This window comes from Heterocephalus glaber, unplaced genomic scaffold, assembly GCF_053883595.1.
Source record: "Heterocephalus glaber isolate CG9 unplaced genomic scaffold, H.glaber_assembly_v1.0 deba00001460, whole genome shotgun sequence".
NCBI lineage: Eukaryota > Metazoa > Chordata > Mammalia > Rodentia > Bathyergidae > Heterocephalus > Heterocephalus glaber.
The window spans coordinates 1,032,649-1,056,175 of record NW_028258307.1 but is presented as its reverse complement, the minus strand read 5'-3'; the positions used below and the strand labels follow the sequence as shown (position 1 = coordinate 1,056,175).

Genomic DNA, 23,527 nt, shown 5'->3' with positions numbered 1-23,527 from the left:
AAAGTTATTAAGCTCTCCATGCCTTAGTTTCCACATTGGGAAAGGGAGAATAAGAGCCAGTTGTACTACTGTAGTTTTCTAGGGCCGTTATAACAGAATGTCACCGATGGGATAGGTTAAACACAGAAAAGTACTTCTTCACAATTTTAGAGAGCAGAAGTTCAAGATCAGGTGTCAATGGATTGGTTTCTCATGGGGCCTCTCCTGGGCTTGTGGATGGCTGCTCTCTCTGTGTCTTCATGTAGTCTTCCCTCTGTGCGTGTCTACATCCTACTCTCCTCTTCTTAGGGTACTGGTTGTCCTGGATTAGGGCCTCTTTAAAGATGCTATCTCCAAATACAGTTCCTAGGGTTAGGATTCCAACTCATGAAGGGGGGCACAATTCAGCCCTTAGCATCGGCCTCAAGCACTGTGGGGAGGACTGTAGGAGACAATACATACAAACACTTAGCCTAACATCTGGAACACGGTAACATTCAATGCTACGCGCTACTATTATGTGGTGCCGTGGAGCCGAGATAATGTGGTACCCACAGTCATAGGGAGAATCAGAAAGCTTCCCAGAGCAGTGACCTCCAAGAGGAAAGCTGAAGGCTGACAGGCATCAACAGGTCAAGGGACAAGGTACTGTCACTGGATGGGATGTGATGAGGTCCTCCCAAAGAGGAGATGGAGACCTCGCTCACCCCGTGGAATAATTTCAAGACACGATAGTGTAAGGCATAGACAGATTTATTAGGCAGTTAGAAAGTAAGAGAAGCTAAGGAAGGGATTTCAGCTTGGGGAGCTGAAGAGGGCACAGCTCTGGTGGAGAGGATCAGACTGGCCCATTAGGAAAAGAATGAGACCAGCCTTTATGGATGAGCTCCGGTGGGCCAGCGTCTGGTTGACCATTACCTCAGTTCTGGTTTTGCAAGATGGCCCTTGGAGAAATTCTTCCAGCTTCAAGGGGCAATTTGTTCTCCATGAGGTGATTTCTGCTTGGGGAAGTCTGCTTTGTGGAGGCTCTGCTGAACTCAAGGTGATGGCATGTTCAGGGCAATGGCTGGAGACTTCTGGGTGGTCATTGGTAGCTGAATGTACCTGTAAATCTTTTATCCTGGTGTCCCCAGTCTTGAAGGTGGATGAAATAGGTCATATAAATTTAAGGCTAATTAACTTTGTATTGCCAGCTTTTAGACAGACATCCTCTAAATGATTAACATCCTCTATGTAGAGCCAAGTATGAGTCTGACTCAGTTTTAAGATAACAAAGGAGAGATTGTTCTGCTTTTACTTACCTACTGGGTATCTGGAGGCTCAAGTAAAGAATCACTACTGTCTATTTAGCAACAACCACTTCCAAGTCCCTGACTGCCTCAGAAGAAAACACAAATGCTTTTACTAAGTAACAGGATAAGGGTTCAGGAGTTTGTCTTCTCTCCCCATGGTGGTCTCTGACAGCATCATTGGAAGCAAGAAGAGCATGTGCCATACAGGAAGAACATGTAGATTCTTTCAAATATTGCTTTCTCAAACTTCACTGTGCCCACAGATCATCCAGGAATCTTGTTAAATTGCAGATTCTGATCAATAGCTTTGGAACTTCTAACCAATTTCCCAGAGGATGCAAAAAACACTGGTCCTTGTTCCACACTTTCACTTAGTAGCCAGGTTCTAGCTGGTGCAAAAATCTCAGGAAGAAATTGCAAGTTGTGTGCCGGTCAGTGTCTGGCATGAAAAATTACAGGGGGTGAGACCGAGGGACTGCTGAAGACAGAGAGAGCAGGATAGATGAGTCCTGAGATGCTGATCACTGCCTGAAGAGAGAGGTGGATGGAAGGGAAACCCCATGGGAAGAAAGTTGACCAATTATAAGAAATTCCTTGTTAGGGAGGTGAGAAATGGTGGTGGCCTGAACTAAAGTCTTGGCCTTCTGCATGGAAAGAATGAGAGGGATTATACTAGAAGACAGAATCAGCAGCTTGGTGATCAATATGCTTGGGAGATGTTGGGGAGAGGGACCAGATGAAAGACCTGGGATGAGTTTATCAGCTGCCCACAGTGAACACGAGGTATGTAGAGGACAACTGTTCATCAGTGGGACACCCAGGAAGGGCCTTCTCCCTCTTAGATGCTCCTGTTATTTTCGGAAATTATTAACCTGCCTTCATCAAACTGTCTGCCTCATTGCTACAAACCACTCAAGGCCTAGCAGGGAAACACAAAATCCGGAGAGTGAATCCGTACTTTGAAAGTTAGCACTTACTCTTCTTTTGTTCACTAGCTCTTTGGAGTGTGTGAGCCTTCTCAAACTAGCTGTTATTCCTTGAGGGCGAGGTTTCGTGTGAAATCTATCATTTCCATTCTCCACAGTGACCAAGTGGACACTTAACAAAGGTTAGTTGATTATTCATCTGATTACCTATTAATACCATTTTATCTCACAGATTGGTGATAACAGTGGTAACAGCTGTAGGGCACTGAGTTCTTTATATCACAAACACCATCCAAACCCTTGAGACCTTTGTGTCCAGACAATTTGGACATGTTTGACTCCGGTTTCTTTGGATTAAATGGAACCCTGGCAATTATGGTTGAACTCCACCGCCACCTACTGTTTATGTCACGAAGTGCTCGCCATCTCTGCCCACGCTCTATTTTTTCCCATTGTATTTTTGTTTTCCTTGGCTCTCAAGGGTTTTCCATGCTTTGAGCTTCACCTCACAGAAGACGTAATTATCTAATAGTTTCTAGTGTTTCACTATAACAATCCAGCAGATACTGACAATTTTCTCTTGTGGGCAGAGAAAAAGCTTATGGCTTTACAGAATATTAAGCACGTTAAAATTAATGACATCATAGTCTTTGTATATGCTCTTTTAAGGAAAACTAAAAGAAAAAAAGTTCATGGAATTATTGAAGGATTTCCCCTTTTCTAGTAAATATTAAACTGGACATCTACCTTGACCATACTACATTCAGAGTATAAACCTCACTTATCCTTTTAAGTTCCTCTTTCAAATGATACTTTCTCCAAAAACCTCTCCCTGAGGCTTCATTCTGGAAGTAAATTTTCCCTTCCACAATTGGTAACTGTGATAATGAACCACATAGATGAAAGATGAAAAATTCCAGTTTTAAAAAACAGACTCATGATTTCCTTCATCATCCCTTTTAACTGATGTTTTTTCTTTTGCAGACAAATAAGCAAATCTGTGCTCTCAGGGATAACAACATTGTACAGTGTTTTGTTTTAAGAGGGGAACATTTTAGGAAGGACAAAGACAAAAGTAAGGACAAGACGGTTGATTTGGTGAGGTTTGGTCTTTGAATACACTAAAATTTTGGTCAACTCACAGTTCTGAGATACCACATCGTGCGGGTTTCAAAAGCTAAAGAAGTAAAAGCTAGCCAGGACCCAAACATATTTCCCTTCTATTTCCTATTTTAGAATAACAATGCCAGTTTAGAGGGATTGGAGGAGGAACCAACAAGGAGAGCTCTGGCATAACTGAGGAGCCTGTGGGTAGCTTAGCGGATTGCACCCAGCGGGGAGGCTGCGCAATCTTGGAGGCCTCCGGCCAGTCCTCCTAGGGTGAGGCCTCATCCCTTCCTCTCTGTGTATCAAATCTGCACCCATTGAGCTGCCCCTCACAGGTATTTGGATGCTTCCCTCCTCCTTGTTCAAGGTCACAGCGCCGGGGCAGCGATTCTGTGTCCCTAGGCTTCTCCCTGGTCACGGTTACTGCCTCCGTCTACACTTGATGTCTTTTCACAGCGAAGGGATGAAAATCGCCACAGTTGATAACAGTCCCACGCTCTGAGGCCCCTTGAGAGCCTGCTACTCAAGTGAGGGAGACAGAACAGGGCCCTCTTCTCACCTCTTCCCGGCGTTGTCTGATAAGGACTGCAGCGGGAGGGCGTGAAAGCAAAGAAGTTTTTTTCCCCGTTGGAACAGAATTTCCCGTTCCGGTTGTATTTCCGGAGCATTTGCAGCGGACCTCAGCGAGGACCAACTTCCGGTCCTGACCTCTCAGTCTTCCGAGTTTTCAGGGCGGCTGCTTCCGCCCTGAGTTGACTCGTTGCGAACAGCTACTTCCGCCAGGAGTCCCTAGCGACTTGGGCTGGACAGCTGGCCGTAAAGTGGCCTTCCCTTTCTCCTTTCAGCTTGCCCGCCCGAGGCCTGGCGCTCTGGTGGGAGCCGTTGCTGCAGAGCCAGTCGCGGCCGTTCTCTGGGGCCGAGCCCAGGGCCTGGTTGAACAGGAAGTGCCAGCGAGACGCCGGGGCCGGGCCCAACCCTTGTCTCCCGCTGCGGCCAGTGCAGTGCCCGCAGGCCTCGCCGCGCCCACCCCGGCTTGGGGCGGGGCCGCCTCCCCACCCTGGACTCCGCCCCGCGGCCCGGCCGTGCCCCGCCACCCTCAGCCCTGCGGGTGTGTGACCGCCGTGCCCCTCGGTTGCCCGGTCTTCTCCCGGCTCCGGCCGCTGGGGGACCATGGAGTTTGCGGAGCTGATCAAGACGCCGCGGGTGGACAATGTGGTGCTGCACCGGCCTTTTTACCCAGCCGTCGAGGGGACCCTGTGCCTGACCGGCCACCACCTGATCCTGTCCTCCCGCCAGGACAACACGGAGGAGCTGTGGCTTCTCCATTCGAACATCGACGCCATCGACAAGCGGTGAGTGGCCATTGCGCCCCCGTTCCGCTGGGAGCCGGGGTCCTGTGGTGGGCGCCCGAGGAAAAGCTTCCTCGGTGTTTTTCTGGTGGCCCTTTGCCCAGCCAGCCAGCAGAGTGGCTCTTCGTAGCCTAGATTCAGGATTTGAGTTTTAGACAACGGAAGGGTGTCCAGATGGGGTGCTTGGTTTCTGTTAAATCTGGGTGAATTTCTAAGTTATCATTTGGTTATCATCCTGCTTGTCATTTTGGGAGCATAACACCTTTACCCAAAGTAAAATTTCGTCTCCTTTTTCCATCATATTCCTTGAATCATTATTGATTGTCAATCACAGTTCATGAAGTTTCGATTGGATAAGATTCAGATAGTCTTTACTACTTTGGAGGAAAATTCAAAGAACTGAGTATGTAATTTCTAGTGTCTACATGCCACAGAACCATTTTATTTCCTCCTCCAAAATGTTCAGTTTAAGCTGGGTGTGGTGCTGCACACCTAAAATCCCAGCACTCAGAGAGGCTGAGGCAGGAAGATCATGGGTTTGGAGCTCAGACTGGGCGATTTAATGAGATCTTGTCTCAAAACAAACAATAAAAAGGCTCTGGGGATGTGGCTCTTTGGGGAGGCTCTGGGTTCAGTATGGTGAATGGGGATCAGTTTATCCTATTTCTTCCTATTTCTTACCTCCGGGTCATCACTCCTAGTACGGGAAATTACATGTCTCTCATTCATCTTTACTCAGTTCTGCTTTTGGGAAGAACAGAGTCAGCCCTTAAGAAACTAATCTATCCAGGGCCAGGGATTTAGCTCAGTGGTTCTGTTGCCTGCCTCGAAGGCACAAGGACCCAAGTTCCATCCCCGGTACCAAAAAAAGAAACTAATCTATCTGTTAAAAGCAGGTCATTACTTTTCATCTTTGCAAAGTCAAAAAGCTGTACTTCCACCTGCACTTGAACTTCCCATCACTTCCGTGTCCCTGTGTACTCTAGCTGGGAGAAGGAAAATTAATCAGCTAGTTTACATGAATGACTGCACTTTTTTCCATTGCCACACAGGGTATAAAGAGATTCCTACGGAGGAGCATGTGCCTTCAAATAATCCATAATGGTAGAATTTTCAGCAGTTTGGGCAAAGCAGTGGTAGATTGCATTCATTCAAGCAGAGGGTTCTTCCTCTAGTCATCTTCTCCAACGCAAAGGTTTTCAGTGGTCTCTCTCTTATCACCTGCATGATACAGCCCTTAGCCTGTCATTCCTCACAATCCATGTTTGACCCTAACCTATTTTCCTCTATTTTTATTTTTTTTCCTGTAGTATGGGGAATTGAACTTAGCGCTTCTACACTGAGACACCAAGCTACATGCCAGCCCCGCCCCTTTTTTGAGAGAGGATCTTGCTGTCACTAAGTTGGCCAGGCTAGACCCTGACTCCTGATCTTCCTGCCTCAGCCTCCCGGAGTGCTGGGATTACAAGGCATGTGCTGCTGCACCCGGTACACTATCTCTTGCCTTTCCTTTTCATGAACCTTTCTTTCACGATCTGTTTTTACTAGCTAATCGTCACTATTTAGTGTTGCTCATAAAAGCCCTGCATTCTGTCATCTTTGTAATTTATTGACTTCTTCCTTTTGTGGGAATGCCTTGCTCCTCCCATTTGTTAAACATTTATCAAATGCCTTTATGTTCCAGACATTTTGTGAGGCATTAAAGACACAGGATTAATAGAATGTAGCTCTTGTTTTCCTGAGGTCATAGGCTATCATATTTGTTACTCATTTATCAGTATTCAGTTTAACCAGTTCAGCAGCCACATCTTTCACAGATTTTTTCTGTCAATCACACACCTAGAATTCCTTTCACCTTGAAATCTTATAAATATTTAATTATACTTCTTTCATAAGTGTATATTCAAATTTTCATTTTGATAGTGACATATATATTAGCTTTTTGAAGCCAGAACTCAAATCTGATTATTTTTTCCTCTTCAAAATTTCTCTGTGGCTTGGACTCATAGGGACAAGGAAATAGAGAAAGACCAGCCCCTGAATGGCCATTGGTACCAGAGAGGACATATCCAGTCTGTCTGTGACTGTGGACTCTTTCCCAGTTGACTTCCTTTTAGGGTTACTCTCCATTCATTGATTTTCTCATGTTTACTTAGCATTTACTAGGTGCTGGGCTTCATTGGGTTATAAAGAAGTTCTATAAGCCAGGGCATTTTAATCTGTTATAGGAGAAGTGACAAGCTGTAGACACATGGATCCTTTTCCTGGGAAACAGTATGGTGTAGTGGGAAGAGCATGATTGTGGTCAGGTCAGTTTAATTATTGCTCTCAAGAAATATTTACTTCTCTGTGTTCCTCCCAGCACTGCCCGGGCTCTGCAGGTGGAATGGTGACTAAGGCAGACAGGTGCTTATATACTTGGGGAGGAGATGGACTAAATAAGTCAACAGATAAGGAAATAGCAATGTCAGGTAGTAAGTGACAGAGAGGGAAATAAAGGAAGATGAAAGATTGGAGAATGCCAAGAAACAGCGTCTTGAGAAAGGATTTCAGAGATGGCAAATGACATTGGATTATAGACCTGAAGGAAGGGAGAAGCCAGCAAAGTGAGTATCTGGGGAGAAAGCATTGTAGCCAGAGGGAACAGTGCATGCAAAGAGCCTGAGTCAGGAACATGCTTGATGTCTACAGCTAAGAGTGTACTACCCAGCTTTCCCATACTTGATGCCCACAACATAAAGCAGGAGATGCCTAATTTGGCTCATGGTTTCAGGAGATTCAGTTCATGCCTGCCTGGCTCCAAGGCGGGAACATCATGGCAGAAGGGCATGGCAGAGCAAAGCTGCTGAGTTTATGATGATCAAGAAGCAGAGCAGGGGAACAGTGCCGAGAGGAATGGATGAGGGATCAGGTAAAGTACTCAAGATCATGTCTCCAAGACCTATCCAGACACACCCAGAAGTGTGTTCCATGAAACACATGGTGGATCCTAACCAGTCAAATTGACATTATGAAGCTTAACTGTCACATCCTACCCCTTGTCAGCTTGGCACCCAAACATATCCCCTTAAACTATACTTAATCTCCAAATAAACAAAAAGTCATAATTCCACTTAATATAATACAGCTATCATATGTGCAACCAAGACATAATAATCCCTTCCCCAGAATGTCAACACCTTCAGCATTTTTCAAGAGTCTAAGTCTTCTGAGACTGTAATCAAACTCTTAGCTGTGAACCTCTATAAAAATAAATTACATATCCCAACATACAATGACACAGAGTAAACATTCCTATTCTACAAGGGAGGAAGAGGATGGTAGCAAGAATGGGGCCAATGTAAGACTGAAAGCCAGCAGGGTAGTCACTAAGTTGTATAGCTCCATATTCAGTATCTGGGGCACAGGGTGGTAAAATGTGAGTTCCTAAAGGCAGCCCCACTCCTATGGTCTTGGTGGTTGCAGCCCACATGGCCTTTCTCTTGGGCTGGCTGTGCTCAGTGCTTGCAGCTTTCCTCATCAAGTGTTCCATGTTCCTTGCATCTCTGACTTCCTGGGATCTCCACTGCACCTTTGGCTTCATCCCCACAGCTTCATGCACTGCCCTCTCAGGGCCTCCCAGACCTTCCTTTGAAATCTTGATAGTGACCTCTCTGATGCCACAGCTCTTACATTCTGCATTCTGGTGAAACCAGCATCACATGGAATAGCCAAAGTCTGCTACCAGCACAAGCAGTAGCTGGGCCCCCTTGGACCATGGCAGCAGCAGCATCTTGAGTGTCTGGATGTGTTAGCACAGTGAAATGAAACCTCAGGAACCAATTCCCTAAGCAGCTTTTCTCAATTAGGAGGTCTAGGGGCTCTCTTCTCAAATGAAAGGTTTTCACTTTTGCATGTTTGAGCCTGCAGTGGGTGAGGTCTTGTTTATTCCTGAGATGCCCTCAAGCATTTTTTTAATTTTTTTTTTTGTCTCTGTACAAAGTACTTGGTTTCTTTTTAATGGCACTACTCTCCTTTAACAGCCACACATACTTTGGCCCTCACTTTCTACATGGTTCCTCCTGGGCCAAAATTGCTTTTCAAATTTTTCTCCTCTGGTTTTTGCACCTGATTCTCACTATAAATGTGACTAAAAGCAGCCAGCAGAACCCACACGAAAGCCTGAGTGTTGGACTGCATAGAAATTTCCTCTGGCAGTAACCCATTGCCCTTAATCTCAGTGTCTCAAAGTCTCAGGACATGGGCAAAATGTAGACTTTTTTTTCCAGTGTGTAGTACGCATGTCCTCTAATCCAGTTGCCAGTTGTTCCTACCTGAAACCTCCTGAAGCTGGCCTTACTGTTCGCATAGTATCAGCATTCTCGGATTCTGCCTGTCAGTCAGAATTACCCATCAGGCTGTGCTCACAGCATTTAAAGCTCCTCTGTTCTGCATCTCCAAACCTTTTCAGACTCTTCCCCAGACCAACCCCAAAGACTTATAAACCACATAGTCAGGTACAGTCACAGCAATGGCCCCCGTCCTCTGGTACCAAATTTCTGTATTAGTCACTTTCCTGTGGCTAAGACACAATATCTGACACCCACAATTTAAAGGAGAGGTTTAATTTGCCTTATGGGTTTTGGGAGATTCGGTCCTTGCTTGGCTGCTCCAAGGCAGGAACATCATGGTAGGATGGTGAAGTAAATCTTATTTCATGGTGGCCTGGAAGCAGAGCCCGGGAATAGTGCTAGAGCAAGGGACCAGATATATAGTACCAAAGGTCAGGTCTCCATGACCCACCAGACACACCCTAAGCAGCTCCCAAGCCAATCAGATGAACACAATCATGCTTAATCATCCCAGAGAGCAAAAGCACCAGTGCGCCCGACCTGCAGGGCGCAGGGGCTGGGGTGATGGTAGGGATGTGGTTGGAAGGATAAGCGGGGACCAGATGTGCAGCATCTTGTAGACTGTGTAGTGGCTTTCACGGGGATTCTCGGAGAGCCGAAAGTAAGGAAATAGACCTGGGAGTGACTGTGCCTCCCAGGGTTAGCTAATTCCTAGGGACAGCGAACAGTTTGCTGGCAGGCATGCCCTTGAGCCAACCAAACCCAAGGTCATACCCCTCATCCGCCTCTTTATCGAGCCCCCACAGACAGGGCCGCCATTCCCCTACCTAAACTAACCTCAGGGTCAGGTACCAGGCAAGGAAGAACCACCACTCGATCCCAGAGCCTGCCCCAATGAGTCAGACCCTCCAACCCGGATCTGTTAAGAGCTTGCCTACCTGCCTTGCCCCTTCTTTTCTTCGAAAACCACAGTAAAGGGCCTGACCCATGCTTTGCCCGCACTCTTCCTGCTCCTGCCGGCCTCGCGCTTCCCTGAGTGTGCCCTCTGCTTGGCAAGTGTGAGTAGCAAACTAGTTTTCAGTGGCAGTCCTCTGATCTGTTGGCCTGACTGCATATGAATAAAAACAAAGTCCTGGGTGTGAATTAAGATATTGTTATATCTTATAGGAATATAGAAGCCCTATTGATTTTTCTATTGTATTTGGCAGCCTAGCCAAAACTTACTAATTCTAATAGCTATTTCATAGTTTTCATTGGATTTCTTCTTCTTCTTTTTTCCTTTTGCAGTGCTAGGGATCAAACCCATGGTCCCCTTGATCTACACAAGTGCTGTGCCCTGAGACACACTTCCAGTCCATTGGATTTCTGAATACACAGTCATGCCATTGGGAATAAAGACAGTTTGACTTCCTCTTCAGTCTGGATGTCCTTCCTTCTCCTTCAGTATAATGTTGAATAGAGAGTGAAAGTGAACGTGTGCTATCTTGATCTTAGAATTCGTTTTTCAGCATTTTTATGTGCTGTATATGTAGAGTTTTTGTTTTTATAAATGTTCTTATTTGGTTGAGGAATTTCCTTTGTGTTCCTAGCTTGCTGAGGTTTTTTTTTTTTTTAAATCAGGAGCAGATGTTAGATTTTGTCAAATGCCTTTACTACATCTATTGAGATGACATAAGGTTTTTCATTTTTTTGTTTGTAATACGGTGAATTATTTGATGTCAAATGTTAAGCTGAAATTGCAGTCTGGAATAAACCCCCGTTGGTTGTGATATATTATCCTTTTTATGTACTCCTGGATTTGATTTGCTAATATTTTGGTTAGAAATTTTGCATCTTAAATTCATGCAGGATATTGGTCTGTAGTTTTCTTGTAATACATTTTGTTTGTTTGTGTTTTTTTTAATAGGGTAATGTTGGTCTCATGGAATGAGTTAACAAGAGTAATTCCTTCTTTATCAATTTTCTGGAAGTGTTTGTCTTCCATGTGTAGTGTTTTCCCATTAAGTGTTTTGTTGAATTCATTGGCAAAGCCATCTGGTCTTGGAGTTTTCATTGTGGGGAGGATTTTAATGAAAATTTCAGCTTAATAGATATAGAGCTAGTAAGGCTATTTCTTCTTGAAAGTTGTTGGTAGTTTGTGTTTTTTGAAGAATTTGCCAATTTCGTTTACCTTGTTGTATAAGTAAATAATACAACTAGTAAATACTGTTTCTATTATTTCCTGTTATTCTTTCAGTGTCTGTAGAATCTGTAGTGATTGCTAGTCTCAGTACTGATACTGGTAAATTGTGATCTTTCTTTTCTTGATTAGTTTGGCTAGAGGTTTGTCACTTTCATTGTACCTTTTAAGTAATCTTTTTTTCTGTTTTTTTCTTTTCCAGATCATTTAATTTTGCTATGCTCTTTATGATTTAATTTCTTTTACTTTTGGTTTAACTCGCGGCTCTGTCTGGTAAAGTGGATGCTGAGAACACTACAGCTTCTCTATACTGTAAATTTACCACAGGTTCTGCTTTAGTAGCATCCTAACATTTTGATATATTTTTATTTTCACTCAGTTCAAATACTTTATAAATTCCCATTTGATTTCTTCTTCACCTACAGGTTCTTTGTAAGTATTCTAGTTTCTGAATATTTGGGTATTTTCCAGAAGTTACTTTGTTATTGGTACCTGATTTAATTTTATTGTGTTGAGATCATTTACTTTGTGTGTCTTGAGTCCTTTCAGATTTGTTGAGACTTACTGTATGTCCTCAAACATGGTCTGTCTTGGTAAAGACGCCCCATGTGCTCTTAATAAAAAAATATGTTAATAAAAAAGAATGTGTATCTTGCATTGGATGGGATGGTCCATAGACACGAGTTAGGCCAAGGTGGTCAATAGTGGTGTTCCAGTCTTCAGTGTTTCTGGTTTCTTTGTTCTGTCTGTAGTTGAGAAAGGGATATTGAAATTTCTGAGTATAATTGTGGAACAGTTCCTTTTGGTTCTGTCAGTTTTTGCATCATGCATTTCGAAGCAATGTTAATTGCATCAGTGGTTATGTCCTCTTAGTGAATTGATCTCTTCATTATTATGAAAGAACCTTTACACCTGGTAATATTTATCACTCTGAAACCTACTTTTCTGATTGTACTATAGCTAGTATTTGGCCTTGATAGGTGCTGGATATTTTCGTATTGTTATAAATATTCTTTGGCTTAGTTCTGCGATTCAGTTAAATCAGTTGGAAGCCACTTGGCCTTTCTGAGGCTTGGCCCTTGGGCTTTGCAAGCTGGGCCTGAAGCAGTGCTCAGTCTAGGAGCAGCCATTTCCGCTGCACCCTTCTGAGGATTCTGCCTGGTCCCTTTAAGTTGCCAGGTTTTTACAGTCTGTTGGTGGCCCGGTCCCAGCCTGTGTGAGACCTGCTGCCTTTGAACCTCCCAGCTGCTTCTCTCCAAGCGGCCGCCCTCCGTTTTGTGTAGTTTGTAATAGAATACCACAGACTGGGTAGTTTGTAGAGAGAAGAAATTTATTTTTCACAGTTCTGGAAGCTGGAAGTCCCACATGCAGGTGTCAGTGTTTGGTAAAGGCCTCCGTACTGTGCGACCCACAGCGTAAGGATAACGGAGCAAGAGAGAGGAACCTCATGACCTGCTCACCTTAGGGCTCCAGCCTTGGGGGACTGATGTGTTGTGGATTAAGTTTACAACACATGAACATTCAGACCACAGCACCAGCCTTGGGTGATTTGATTTCTTCTCAGGCATGTGTACTGATCAGTATTTTGCTGAGCACTTGAGTTTCACCCTCCACAGATCTCTCCAGGGTTTTGGGGGGTTTTTTTTGTTTTTTTGTTTTTTTGTTTTTGGTACCAGGGATCAAACTCAGGACCTTGTGCTTGCCAGGCAGGCGCTGTGCCTCTGTGCTACATCCCCAGCCCTTCTGCCGTTTTCTCTATATTTTCCGCCCGACCTTCTCATTGGTGACCTTAGCCCATGTGTTCCTTTCTGGCTGTTGGCCCTGCCCAGGTTCCCTCTTCCTGCCTGCTTGGAAACTCTCAGAGCAGCTGAAGGACTCATTCACAGGACTCTCCTTGTTTCTGTCTCCCAGGGACCAGTGCTCTGTGTTTTTTGCTATTCAGTGGCTTGGAAACAGTCATTCCTTATGTTTTATGTGGTCATTTCGGTTGTTTGAGGTGGGAGAGTGAATTAGTCCCTGTTATCCCAACCTTTACTGGAAGTAGAAGTGCCAAGAGTATGTTTGTGCAAGTATGATTTAATAAAGGCATTCCCTTGTGTTGGTCAGTTGTGGAAGGCTTGTGGCATTTTCTTCAGTGCCATCTGACTCATGATAATGTTTGCCTACCAGAATTAACAGTGTGGTGATGTGAGGTAAAGAAGTGGGACTCGGGAAGAGTAGATGTAGGAGTCGTGTTTCTAAGTTGGGCAAAATGCAAATAAAATTAGCAATGCAATAAAATTTTGATCAATCTAAGAGTTCCTAGTGCAGGGAATACTCAGAAATATTACTGGAAGAGAACCGGGGCCCATCAGTGGCAAGGCAAAAAAAATAATAAAATCAGCTATTGCTTTCTACATCCTGCCAGATCTGACTTCCAAGAGTTTGTTTTGTTAAACAAATTTCTATCTATGTTCATACTTTTTTCTTCTATTATCTTTATCCAGTTTTAGGATTAGCACAATGTTGAGTTCCTAAAATGAGGGGAGAAGTCTTCCTTCTTTTTTCTGCTTTAATTGTTTGATATAATTTATCAGTTAAAATGTTTATGAGCCTGCTGTTGTCATATAGGTAGGTTTTCAAGCTAGGAATATACTTTCTTTAATAGGTGCTATTCAAATTTGATATTTCCTCCAGAGTTAGTTTCATTAATTTGTCTTCTAAGTTACTTCTTAGAAGTTGTCAAATTTATTTCAAAACAGATTTTTGTAATATGCTTTCTCTATCCTTTTAAATCCTGTAAAATCTGTGGTAATGTCTCCTAGATCTTAATATTGCAATTTAAAAAATGTATAACTGATATTATGTAACAGGAAGAAAAAGTCTGAAAGAGCAGGGGAATTGGGAGGGGTAGGGGAAGGGAAAAAAGGGAAAGGAAAAAATATGAGAAGAGGGAAAAAATGGAAACAAGGTCTTTGGAAATAGGGAAGGGTGGAGAGGGTGAAGGGAGGGCAGGGGAAGGGGAAAAAAATAAGAACCAAGATACTCATGTAATGGTACAAGATCCCAATGATGAATGTAACTGTATTTTATACCTAAAATGTACCAATAAAGTTAATGGGGAAAAAAATTTTTTTAAAAATCAGCTATTGCAAGTGTAGACAATAACAACAATCAACCAGATATCCCAACTACGGTGAAATTAAATTTATACAAAACTTACCAATACAAAATGTGTGATTAGATATGGCATTTACTCTGAAGTTTTCCTTGGTTTAATATAGCTATTATAAACTAATAATTTTGAAGTAGTGAAAAGAGGTATTTGTATTTTAAATGGATTGTTACATGCTCAGAAGTAGGTACGATCTAAAATGAACTGTTTCCTATTTTTCAGAAGTAGCTCTCTACAAACGCTTAACACATTAATTACAGATTCGTTTCCATTCTTTGGAGGAAGACCCCAAATAATCTTCATTAAATGAATTAGCCTAATGTGAATTACTATTACCATATGTATTTGAGAAAATCATAAATACATTTATTTTAAATATGTTATAACTTTAACATTTTTCTTTCTTTTATTTTAATGTAACACAAGTAGATACTAATAAAGAAAACATATAAAAGCACTCTTCTTCTATGAAAAAGTAAAATAAAATTTTATAACAAAGTAATTAATGATGCTAGCCTGACTCTTACTTAGAGCACCTGGGAAGAATAAAGTTGTATAGGTAGTGATTTCACTTTCATTTTCTTCTCAAATAAATATTTAATCAGATATTTAAAATTGATACTATATGTGTTCTTAAGCATGATTTGTAATTTCTTACAGATTTGTGGGATCGCTGGGTACAATCATCATAAAATGTAAAGATTTTCGAATTATTCAGTTGGATATTCCTGGAATGGAGGAATGTTTAAATATAGCCAGTTCCATTGAGGTAAGTTTTGTGTCTGTGTGTGTGTTTGTGATGAGAAGGTTATTTTGTCTTTTTTTTAAAGTGCATGTTAGTGACACAGAATGGTGATGTTTGTTTGGAGAGTTTGGTACATGAATTTAACATAGCTTGATGATTTTTAAGTCTCATTACTCCTCTCTCCCATTCCTGATCCCTTTTGCTATCTCCAAAATTCTGCCTTCTAGTTTCCTGTCATCTCTCATTCATTCATTCATTCATTCATGGTTTCTCACATAAGAAATCGTGCAGTATTTACCTTTCTGAGTCTGGCATATTTCACTTAGCATGATGGTCTCCAGTTCTATCCATTTTCCTGGACATGACATGATTTCATTCTTCTTTATGGCAGAATAATTACCCATTGTGTATATAAACCACATTTTCTTTATCTGTTCTTGGACATCCAGGCTGTTTCCATAGTTTAGCTGTGGCAGATTGCAGTTATAATTATCACTGTAGTATGGTACCTTTAATTCTTTGGGGAATATACCCAGGAGAGGCACAGCTGGATTAAATGGTGGCTTTATTTTTAGTTTTTTGAAGACTGTTCATACTGATTTCCTTAGTGGTTGTACTAGTTTACATTCCTACCAGGAATATAGGAGAGTCCTTTTTTTCCTTATATCATTGCCAGCATTTGTTGTCTTTTGTATTCTTGATGGTCTAACTAGGGTGAGATGGAATCTCAATGTAGTTTTAACTTGGATTTTCCTAAAAGCTAAACATGTTGAACATTTTTTCATATACTTATTGACCATTTGTACTACTTTTTTTGAGAAGTGTGTGTTCAGTTCATTGCCTACTAAGTGATTGGGCTCTTTGGGTTTTTTGATGTTAAGTTTTTTTAGTTCTTTATATATTCTAGGTATTAATCCTCTGTTAATAGTAATTGGTAAAGTATTTCTCCCATTCTGTAGACTGTCTTTTCACTCTGTTGATTGTTTCCTTTGCTATGCAGAAGCTTTTGTTTTGTTTTCTGGTACCGGAAATCAAACTCCGGCCCTTGCGCTTGTGCAGCAGGCAGTGAAACCACTGAGCTAAATCCCTGGCCCTGCAGAAGCTTTTTAACTTGACATAATCCCATTTATTGATTCTTCATATTTCCGGTGCTGTTGGCTTTCTATTCAGGAAGCATTTGCCTGCGCTGTGGCTTCCAGTGTTTTCCTTGAATTATCTTCCAGTGGTTGTAAAGTTTTTGTTTTATATCTAGATCTTTGATCCATTTTAATTTTATTTTAGTACAGGCTGAGAGGGATCTAGTTTGAATCTTCTGCATGTTTTCCTAGTACCATTTTTAAAGAGGCTCTCTTTTCCCCAGTGTATGTTTTTGGCCCCTTTGTCAGAAATCAGATGGCTTGGGTACATGGGTTTGATTCTCTATCTTCTGCTCTATTCCAGAATAAAGGAATTCCTTGGGTATTTTTTTTTCCATTAAGTTTATTGGTACATTTTAGGTATAAAATACAGTTACATTCATCATTGGGATCTTGTACCTTTACATGATGTATCTTGGTTCTTATTTTTTTTTCCCTTCCCCTGCCCTCCCTTCACCCTCTCCACCCTTCCCTATTTGCAAAGACTTTGTTTCCACTTTTTTTCTTTTCTCATATTTTTTCTTTTCTCTTCTTTCCTTTCCCCTACCCCTCCCACTTCCCCTGCTCCTTTAGCCGTTTTCTTCATATTACACAGTATCAGGTATACATTTTTAAAATTACAATATCAAAATTTAGAGGACATTACCACAGATTTTGACATTCCTTGTTTAACAAAGCAGTTTTGTCCCTGTGAGTAGGTTATTAAATGAATTGGTCGCCAAATGAGAAATTGTGTTTGGTATGTCTATTACAATATTCAGAACAAAGAAATGTTCAAAGGAAACGCCAACTTGATGACTTTGCTTTTATTTGCATAACTTTTAAATGCAGTACTGTAATGTATAACACAACATAATACTGTACTATATAGTGCAATCAGCAAAAATTACAGTACTGTCTGAACAAGGTGTACTATACAAAAAAAGACGTTGAGGCTCTATAAACAGAATGTACAGAACTGTACAAAAGAAAAAAAATGATAGGTCATAAATCCAAATAGCTCACCTAGGTCGTAAGTCCAGTCATTAAGTGGGTAGGTTGTTAAATGAGGAATATTTATACATGGCCTATAAGTCCGTTTTTGTTATTATGGCTTTGTAGTATAACTTGATAACTGCCATTGTGATATCTCTGGCATTGCTTTTTTGCTCAGAAGTGCTTTGGCTATTCTGGATCTTTTTCTAATTTCATATGAATTTTAAAATAGGCTTTTTCTAGTTCTGTGACAAATGTTGGTATTTTAATAATAATCACATTGAATCTGTAGATCACTTTTGGTAATATGGCCATCTTCACAGTACTAGGTCTTCCAGTCCATGCACAAAGGAGGTCTTTTTATTTTCTAATGTCTTTGATTTCTTTCTTCAGTGTTCTATAATTTTCATTGTAGAAGTCTTGTACCTTCTTGGTTAGGTTGATTCCTAGATATTTTGTTTTATTTTATTTATTTTTGTGGTACCTGGGATAGAACTCAGGACCTTGCACTTGCAAGGCAGATGCCTGGCATTACTGAGCTAAATCCCTGGCCTGATATTAAATTTTTTTGTAGCTACTGTGAATGGAATTATTTTCCTGATTTCTTTCTCAGTGGAGTCATTATTGGTGTACAAGAACCCTTTTGCTTTTTACATGTTTTTTTGTATTACTCTGGAGGCAAAATATGCTGGCAGAGACAAGTTACATTCTGATGGCAACAGCTTGTGTGCTTCTTCATCCGAGACTTGCTCATGCTCTTTGACTCTGGTTCTGAAGACTGATGGGAAGTGTCACCTGATTCCGTGTTGTATGAGTGCAATAGGGCTTTTGTTTACTTTAGCAGTTTTCAGTATTACTTGTTTTATCTGAGTAACCCTGATTCCATGAACTGCTTAAAATTCCAAGGAGTTGTATTGCAATGACTTTATAAGAATCTCATGAGTTCGTATTGGCCAGGTAAAAGACATGGTTTCATGTGAGTACTTTTGAGTATTTCTTTACAGAACCGCTAGAAATTTAGCAAGGAGGTTCTTAGGGACATCTTGGAAGTCCTGCTTTGCACTTCTTGTTGCTGTATAAATCTTGGTCTCTGCTCTGTGTCAGACAGCTGTGAACATCTTTTCTTCTCTGACGGGTTTGTCCAAGTGACGCACCTTGTGGAATTTTAATCCACTGAGCAAGTCGGTCAGAGCACTGTAGTGGGCAGCTCCTCGTGGGCTGTGAGAGCTGCCCTGCTGTTTAAATTATGTTTGAATTATGTTTGAATTAGTGACTGCTGTTTGAATTACGCTAACTGGGGCAAGTACCCTCTTTTTTCCCAACTGTAGAAATACTTTTTCCTGTGCTCCCTGGTCAGAAGGATGAATCAATCTGCCAGGTGAGGGAAGGTGTTCCTTCTCTCTGTTTCTCACAGGTTTTCCTGGTTTGTCGCCCAGAATTCACATGCTCCAGATAAATGTATGCCCGCTGGGACCACAGAGCTCTTGCTCCCCGGGGCCCTGTGAGGGGGACACTGTTATTTCCTCCATTGTACAGCGGAGGACACTGAGGCATAGAGAGTTACGTGACTGAGCTGCTGCTGCACAGCTGGGTTGGAACTTGAGTCCCGCAATCTGACTCCTGCCCACTGGGCTGCATCGTGCTGTTGTATAGTTACTGTTGGGCACTGGTTATAAATAATGTACTTGTTTATATAGCTAATAATGGATTAGCTGTAACTAGCCAAAAACTCTTTGTACTCTGACCCCCAGACATTCCAGGACCTTTTTTTATAGCTTTATTCAATTGTGTCAAGAGGAGTTATTTCATTTTTGTCCTAGAATAGGTGTGCACGATTTCTGTTCACTTTTTCATTCAGTGTGAGATGCCTTGTTAATGCTACAAGCATGGAGCTTAGCTCACTAAGACTATAATTGTGTCAAGCTATGCATGTAGCAGTAGGGTGCCTATCATTGCGAGGCCCCGTGTGCCTGCCACCACTCCGTCAGTGAGAATGTGCTTCGACTGTGGCGTGCTCTGTTTCTCCTTCTGCTCCCAGGCGCTGTCTACCCTGGACTCCATCACTCTGATGTACCCCTTCTTCTACCGGCCAATGTTTGAGGTGATAGAAGATGGCTGGCATTCCTTCCTTCCTGAGCAAGAGTTCGAGCTCTACTCTTCCGCTGTGAGTAACCTTCGAGAACTGTGGGCTCTCAAATCCATAGCATTGTTCATTACTCGTGGTAAAGAGAAATAACCCAACTCCTTACGGTGCTTGTGAAAATGATCACTTCCCTTTGAGAGTATAAGCTGCGGTTAATGTACCTGTGCCCAGAAGAAGTGTCTATTACCTGTCGGTGCTGCAGCCAAAATGCTTTTTCTTCTATGAGGTTAATATAGGCCAAATATTACTTTTTAAATTTTGGAAATTATAGTGGTAAAACATTTAAGATATGCGTAAAGATAGTCCTGGGAAATTACATGGTAATTATTGAGTATTTTAAAATGTCTCCTTAGAACAATTTTATATGTAGTAATTAGATGCAGAAGTGAACCCGTCTTTGCAGCTACAAGTCACCATTCAAGTCAGCCCCCGGCACTGTTCACTAACTGAAAAACTAACTATAACCTTACCCAATCCCATCTCTCATGTCTCCAAAAGACATGTGGTATTGAGAAGAGAGGTCCGAGACATGCGTGGATAGTAAAGGAAGAAGATCTGATATTTAAGAAAGATGTTACCAGCCTTACTTGATGTAGGTGGTAGCTGTTTCAGTCTGTTCTACGTAAGCTGTGTCTGGGGCATCAGAGTCTTACTGTGCTGTTTTAAGGTGACCATAACAACCTGAACAGACCCAGAAAAGGACAGTAGGATGAGTTGACCACAGTAATCATGGATAAGCTCGACATATTTAACTTGGCGAACAGAAGACTTCCAGGGAAATAACCATCAAATCCGGTGTCATGTGAAATAGGGAACTGAAGCTGTATTGTCTGAAATCGTGGTTACAAAAAACTGATAGAGGAAGTTGTAGAGCAACAGGTTTTGCTCAATGCGAGGGAGAACTTTCTAGGAACTTTCTAGGGTAGCTAGCAGTGTGGGAAGCTGGCCTTCAAGAGCGGAGCTTCTTGTCTCTGGAAATATTAAGGGTAGGGTACGGATCCTTCAGTTAGATCCCTGAGACGTGGCTTCTCATTCATGAAAAGTGTTCTTTCAGGACCTTTAAACTTTTTCAGATTATTTTTCGACATTACGGTACTTGCTTAGCTTTGAAGTGTTTTGTGTTTTCCAGACCAGTGAATGGAGGCTAAGCTATGTCAATAAGGAGTTTGCTGTCTGTCCTTCGTACCCACCAATTGTCATAGTGCCCAAATCCATTGATGATGAAGCTCTTCGGAAAGTAGCTACATTTCGACATGGAGGGCGCTTCCCAGTGCTAAGCTATTACTACAAAAAGAATGGAATGGTAAGTGTGCAGAACTACTCCCCAAGCTGCGAGAGGCTTACACGGGGGTCTTTAAGGAATGTCCTCTTTCTCTGCCATTCTGTTCCTGGAACTGTTTATCCAAGTCGCCCACCAGGATTTCCTTAATGGAAACTCCAGGGAATGAGGAGGAAGATGCTTTCTCTGATGAGGGTGCGGCTGGATTCTTTCTGCTAGCTGCTCACCCTTAGGAAAGCCCAGATAGATTTGCCTTCAGGATGCAGTGCAACGAAAACCAGTGTTGATTTGATGTCTACACCGACATTGTTAAGGTAGAAAAATGAGAAATTTCTCTGCCCGGGCTAAGGGTGAGGTGCTTTAACCATTCTCACCAAGTTTCTATGGGAAAGGCTCATTGAGCAGGTGTTTCTGTTTTCAAAAGAGGAGAATGGTACCCGTCATTCACCCTACTTCAGAAAATACAGAAGTCGAGATGGAATAGGCAAGGGCTTTGGGGTATTAGTTTTCTAAATATTTCTAAGTTACTTTCCCCTCTCATTTTTTCCCAGTCAGTAAATTCTGCCTGTCATTTTGAGACCAATAATAAATTTGTGGCTAATTATAGCTGTCTTCTCATTTTTCCTTTCCCCATGATAATATGCAAAAAAGGGATATTTAGTGTAAACATATTTTTAAAAATCTGTTGCTTTGAAATAACTCTAAACCGTTCACCAGGGAAGAGATTAATATGATAGATACTGATTTCTTGGGGAAAATTTTGAAAGCAACCCTTTAAAATGTGTAGCTGGTGGTCTTTGGAGATGCACGGGTAAGTCCTGGGATACAGAGCAGGGGGCAGAGGGTCGGTCACTGGAGAATAACACCGGACAAGCAGCTTTCCAGGAACAAAATTATTCCCAGATAACCTTCTGATTTTGTGCTTGGAGCCTTTTCTCTTGCAAATCCTTGCAAAACCAGCCAACCCTATGTATATGCAGTTGAGATTGGAGGGAAGTCTTACACTTACCCTTTTTCCTGAAGGTCCGTTGATGTTAGTCAATCAAATAATAAGAGGAAAAGAACATAGGAATCTTGTCATGTGCCTGAGCACAGGCATGTGAGGCCCCCAGAGCAGCAAGGGGGCTGAGCCTTAGGTGGAGCGAGACAGGAGAAGGTGTTGGGTTCTGGGTACGGAGGCAGCCCAGACTGGGGAAGGTTAGGGGTGTGCACTGCAAGCAGGGTTGGCTCCTATGAGGGGAAGTCTCCCAGGTGACAGCCACCTGTGGCCACCTCTCTGTGCCAGCTGTCAGGCCTCTCCTGGTGCTAAGATCCCTCGAGGCAGAAAGGGCTTGGGGGCATCCGCTAAAAAGCCCCTCCCTGTATCACTGTTCACTAATGTAGACAAACATTTCTTTTTACTGGGAAATGAACGTAGGGCCTTGCACTTGCTCTGTCACAGAGCCATATCCCCAGGCCTTTTTAAAACTTACTTTTGAGACAGGATCTCACTAAGTTGCCCAGGCTCACCTTGAACTTGCCATCCTCCTCCTCAGCCTCCAGGGTAGCTGGGATTCAGTTGTGTGATGCCACACTCAGCCAACAGACAGCTTTTCAGAGCCATTTCTGTGTCTGCAGAGGTCTGCAGTTTATTGGGAGTGGGACAGTTTACTCTCCCATAAAATCAAGGCCATCACTGTCTTCATTACAGGGCCAGGTCTACCAGTTGTTCGCATTCATGAACTAGCTGAATTGTAACATTTTGTCTTAAAGAGAGCATATAATTTCCTTTGTACTTTGAGATAGCAGGATGAAAAATTGTGGAAAAGTGAAAATTAACTATTGTCACTGCGTGTAAATATTTGTTTCTCTGATCAGATCCATTCCAAATTGTTTTCAGGATTCCCTGTTCCCCTTTCTGTTTTTAGAAATTTTAACAGCCACTGCTATTGAACTGTCGGAATATTGTGCTTCCAGGTAATTATGCGGAGCGGCCAGCCGCTCACTGGCACGAATGGGAGAAGGTGCAAGGAAGATGAGAAGTTGATAAACGCTACCCTCAGGGCAGGCAAGCGTGGCTACATCATTGACACCAGGTCTCTAAACGTGGCCCAGCAAGCTAGAGCCAGAGGAGGCGGCTTCGAGCAGGAAGCTCATTATCCGCAGTGGCGACGAATTCACAAATCCATCGAGAGGTGAGACTGGAGGTGGGCAGGACTCCTGGGAAACTAATTGCAGTGAGTGAGTCCTTAGGGTACAGAAATCACAAGTGTTCAAGTGAACATGCGTTTTACTTTGGGGTGAGGGCCGAGGATTTAGCTCAGTGGTTTTGCTGCCTGCCTCGCAAGCGCAAGGACCCGAGTTCAATCCCCGGTACCAAAAAAAAAAAAAATTGGGGGTCAATAATTGGCTGGATAACTCTTCTCATTGTGTTCTGTTTTGGGGTCAGCTCAATTTAGGCTTAATTCGCAAAAATTGCATATATTATGGCACGTGATGTGCAGTTTTGACAGCCTATAAGTTGTGAAATGAATAAAACAATCTAATAAAAGTTCATCGTCTCACATACTTAATTTTTTGAGTGAGAACATCTAAGATCTACTTTCTTAACAATTTTCTTTCTTTCTTTCTTTCTTCCTTTCTTCCTTTCTTCCTTTCTTTCTTGAGACAGGGTCTTGCTGTGTAGTTCAGGCTGGCCCTGGACTCACTGTGTACCCCAGGCTGGCCTCAAACTCACGGCGATCCTCTTGCCTCAGCCTCCCAAGTGCTGAGATTATAGGCGTGCGCCGCCAGGCTTGGCCTTAGCAGTTTTCAAGTACATGGTACATTATTTCTAGCTGTAGCCACCATGCTGTAGACCCAGCTCCAGAACTCACTCCTCCTGAGGGGCTGCAGCTCTGTACCCTTTGACCAACACCTGCCCACCTCCATGCCTGCCTCCGCCCTGGTAACC

At 42.5% G+C, this 23,527-nt stretch overlaps 1 protein-coding gene and 1 long non-coding RNA gene across 2 annotated transcripts in view; one reads left to right on the top strand and one right to left on the bottom strand.

Annotated features, from left to right (window-relative positions):
* Positions 1-716: 716 nt before the first annotated feature.
* LOC110350054 (uncharacterized) lies at positions 717-4,016 on the bottom strand. Its single transcript, XR_015453343.1, has 2 exons — positions 3,864-4,016; positions 717-1,710 (listed from the first exon to the last, which is right to left on the bottom strand). It is a non-coding gene; the product is annotated as an uncharacterized LOC110350054 (long non-coding RNA).
* A 312-nt stretch (positions 4,017-4,328) lies between these two features.
* The window catches only part of Mtmr9 (myotubularin related protein 9), a 38,918-nt gene continuing 19,719 nt past the window's right edge, over positions 4,329-23,527 (top strand). Inside the window, exons 1-5 of the mRNA XM_004848448.4 lie at positions 4,329-4,656; positions 14,978-15,086; positions 19,212-19,337; positions 20,446-20,619; positions 22,552-22,769. Coding sequence (XP_004848505.1) covers positions 4,475-4,656; positions 14,978-15,086; positions 19,212-19,337; positions 20,446-20,619; positions 22,552-22,769 — 809 coding nt within the window. The 5' untranslated portion in view covers positions 4,329-4,474. The remainder of the gene's footprint in view (positions 4,657-14,977; positions 15,087-19,211; positions 19,338-20,445; positions 20,620-22,551; positions 22,770-23,527) is intronic.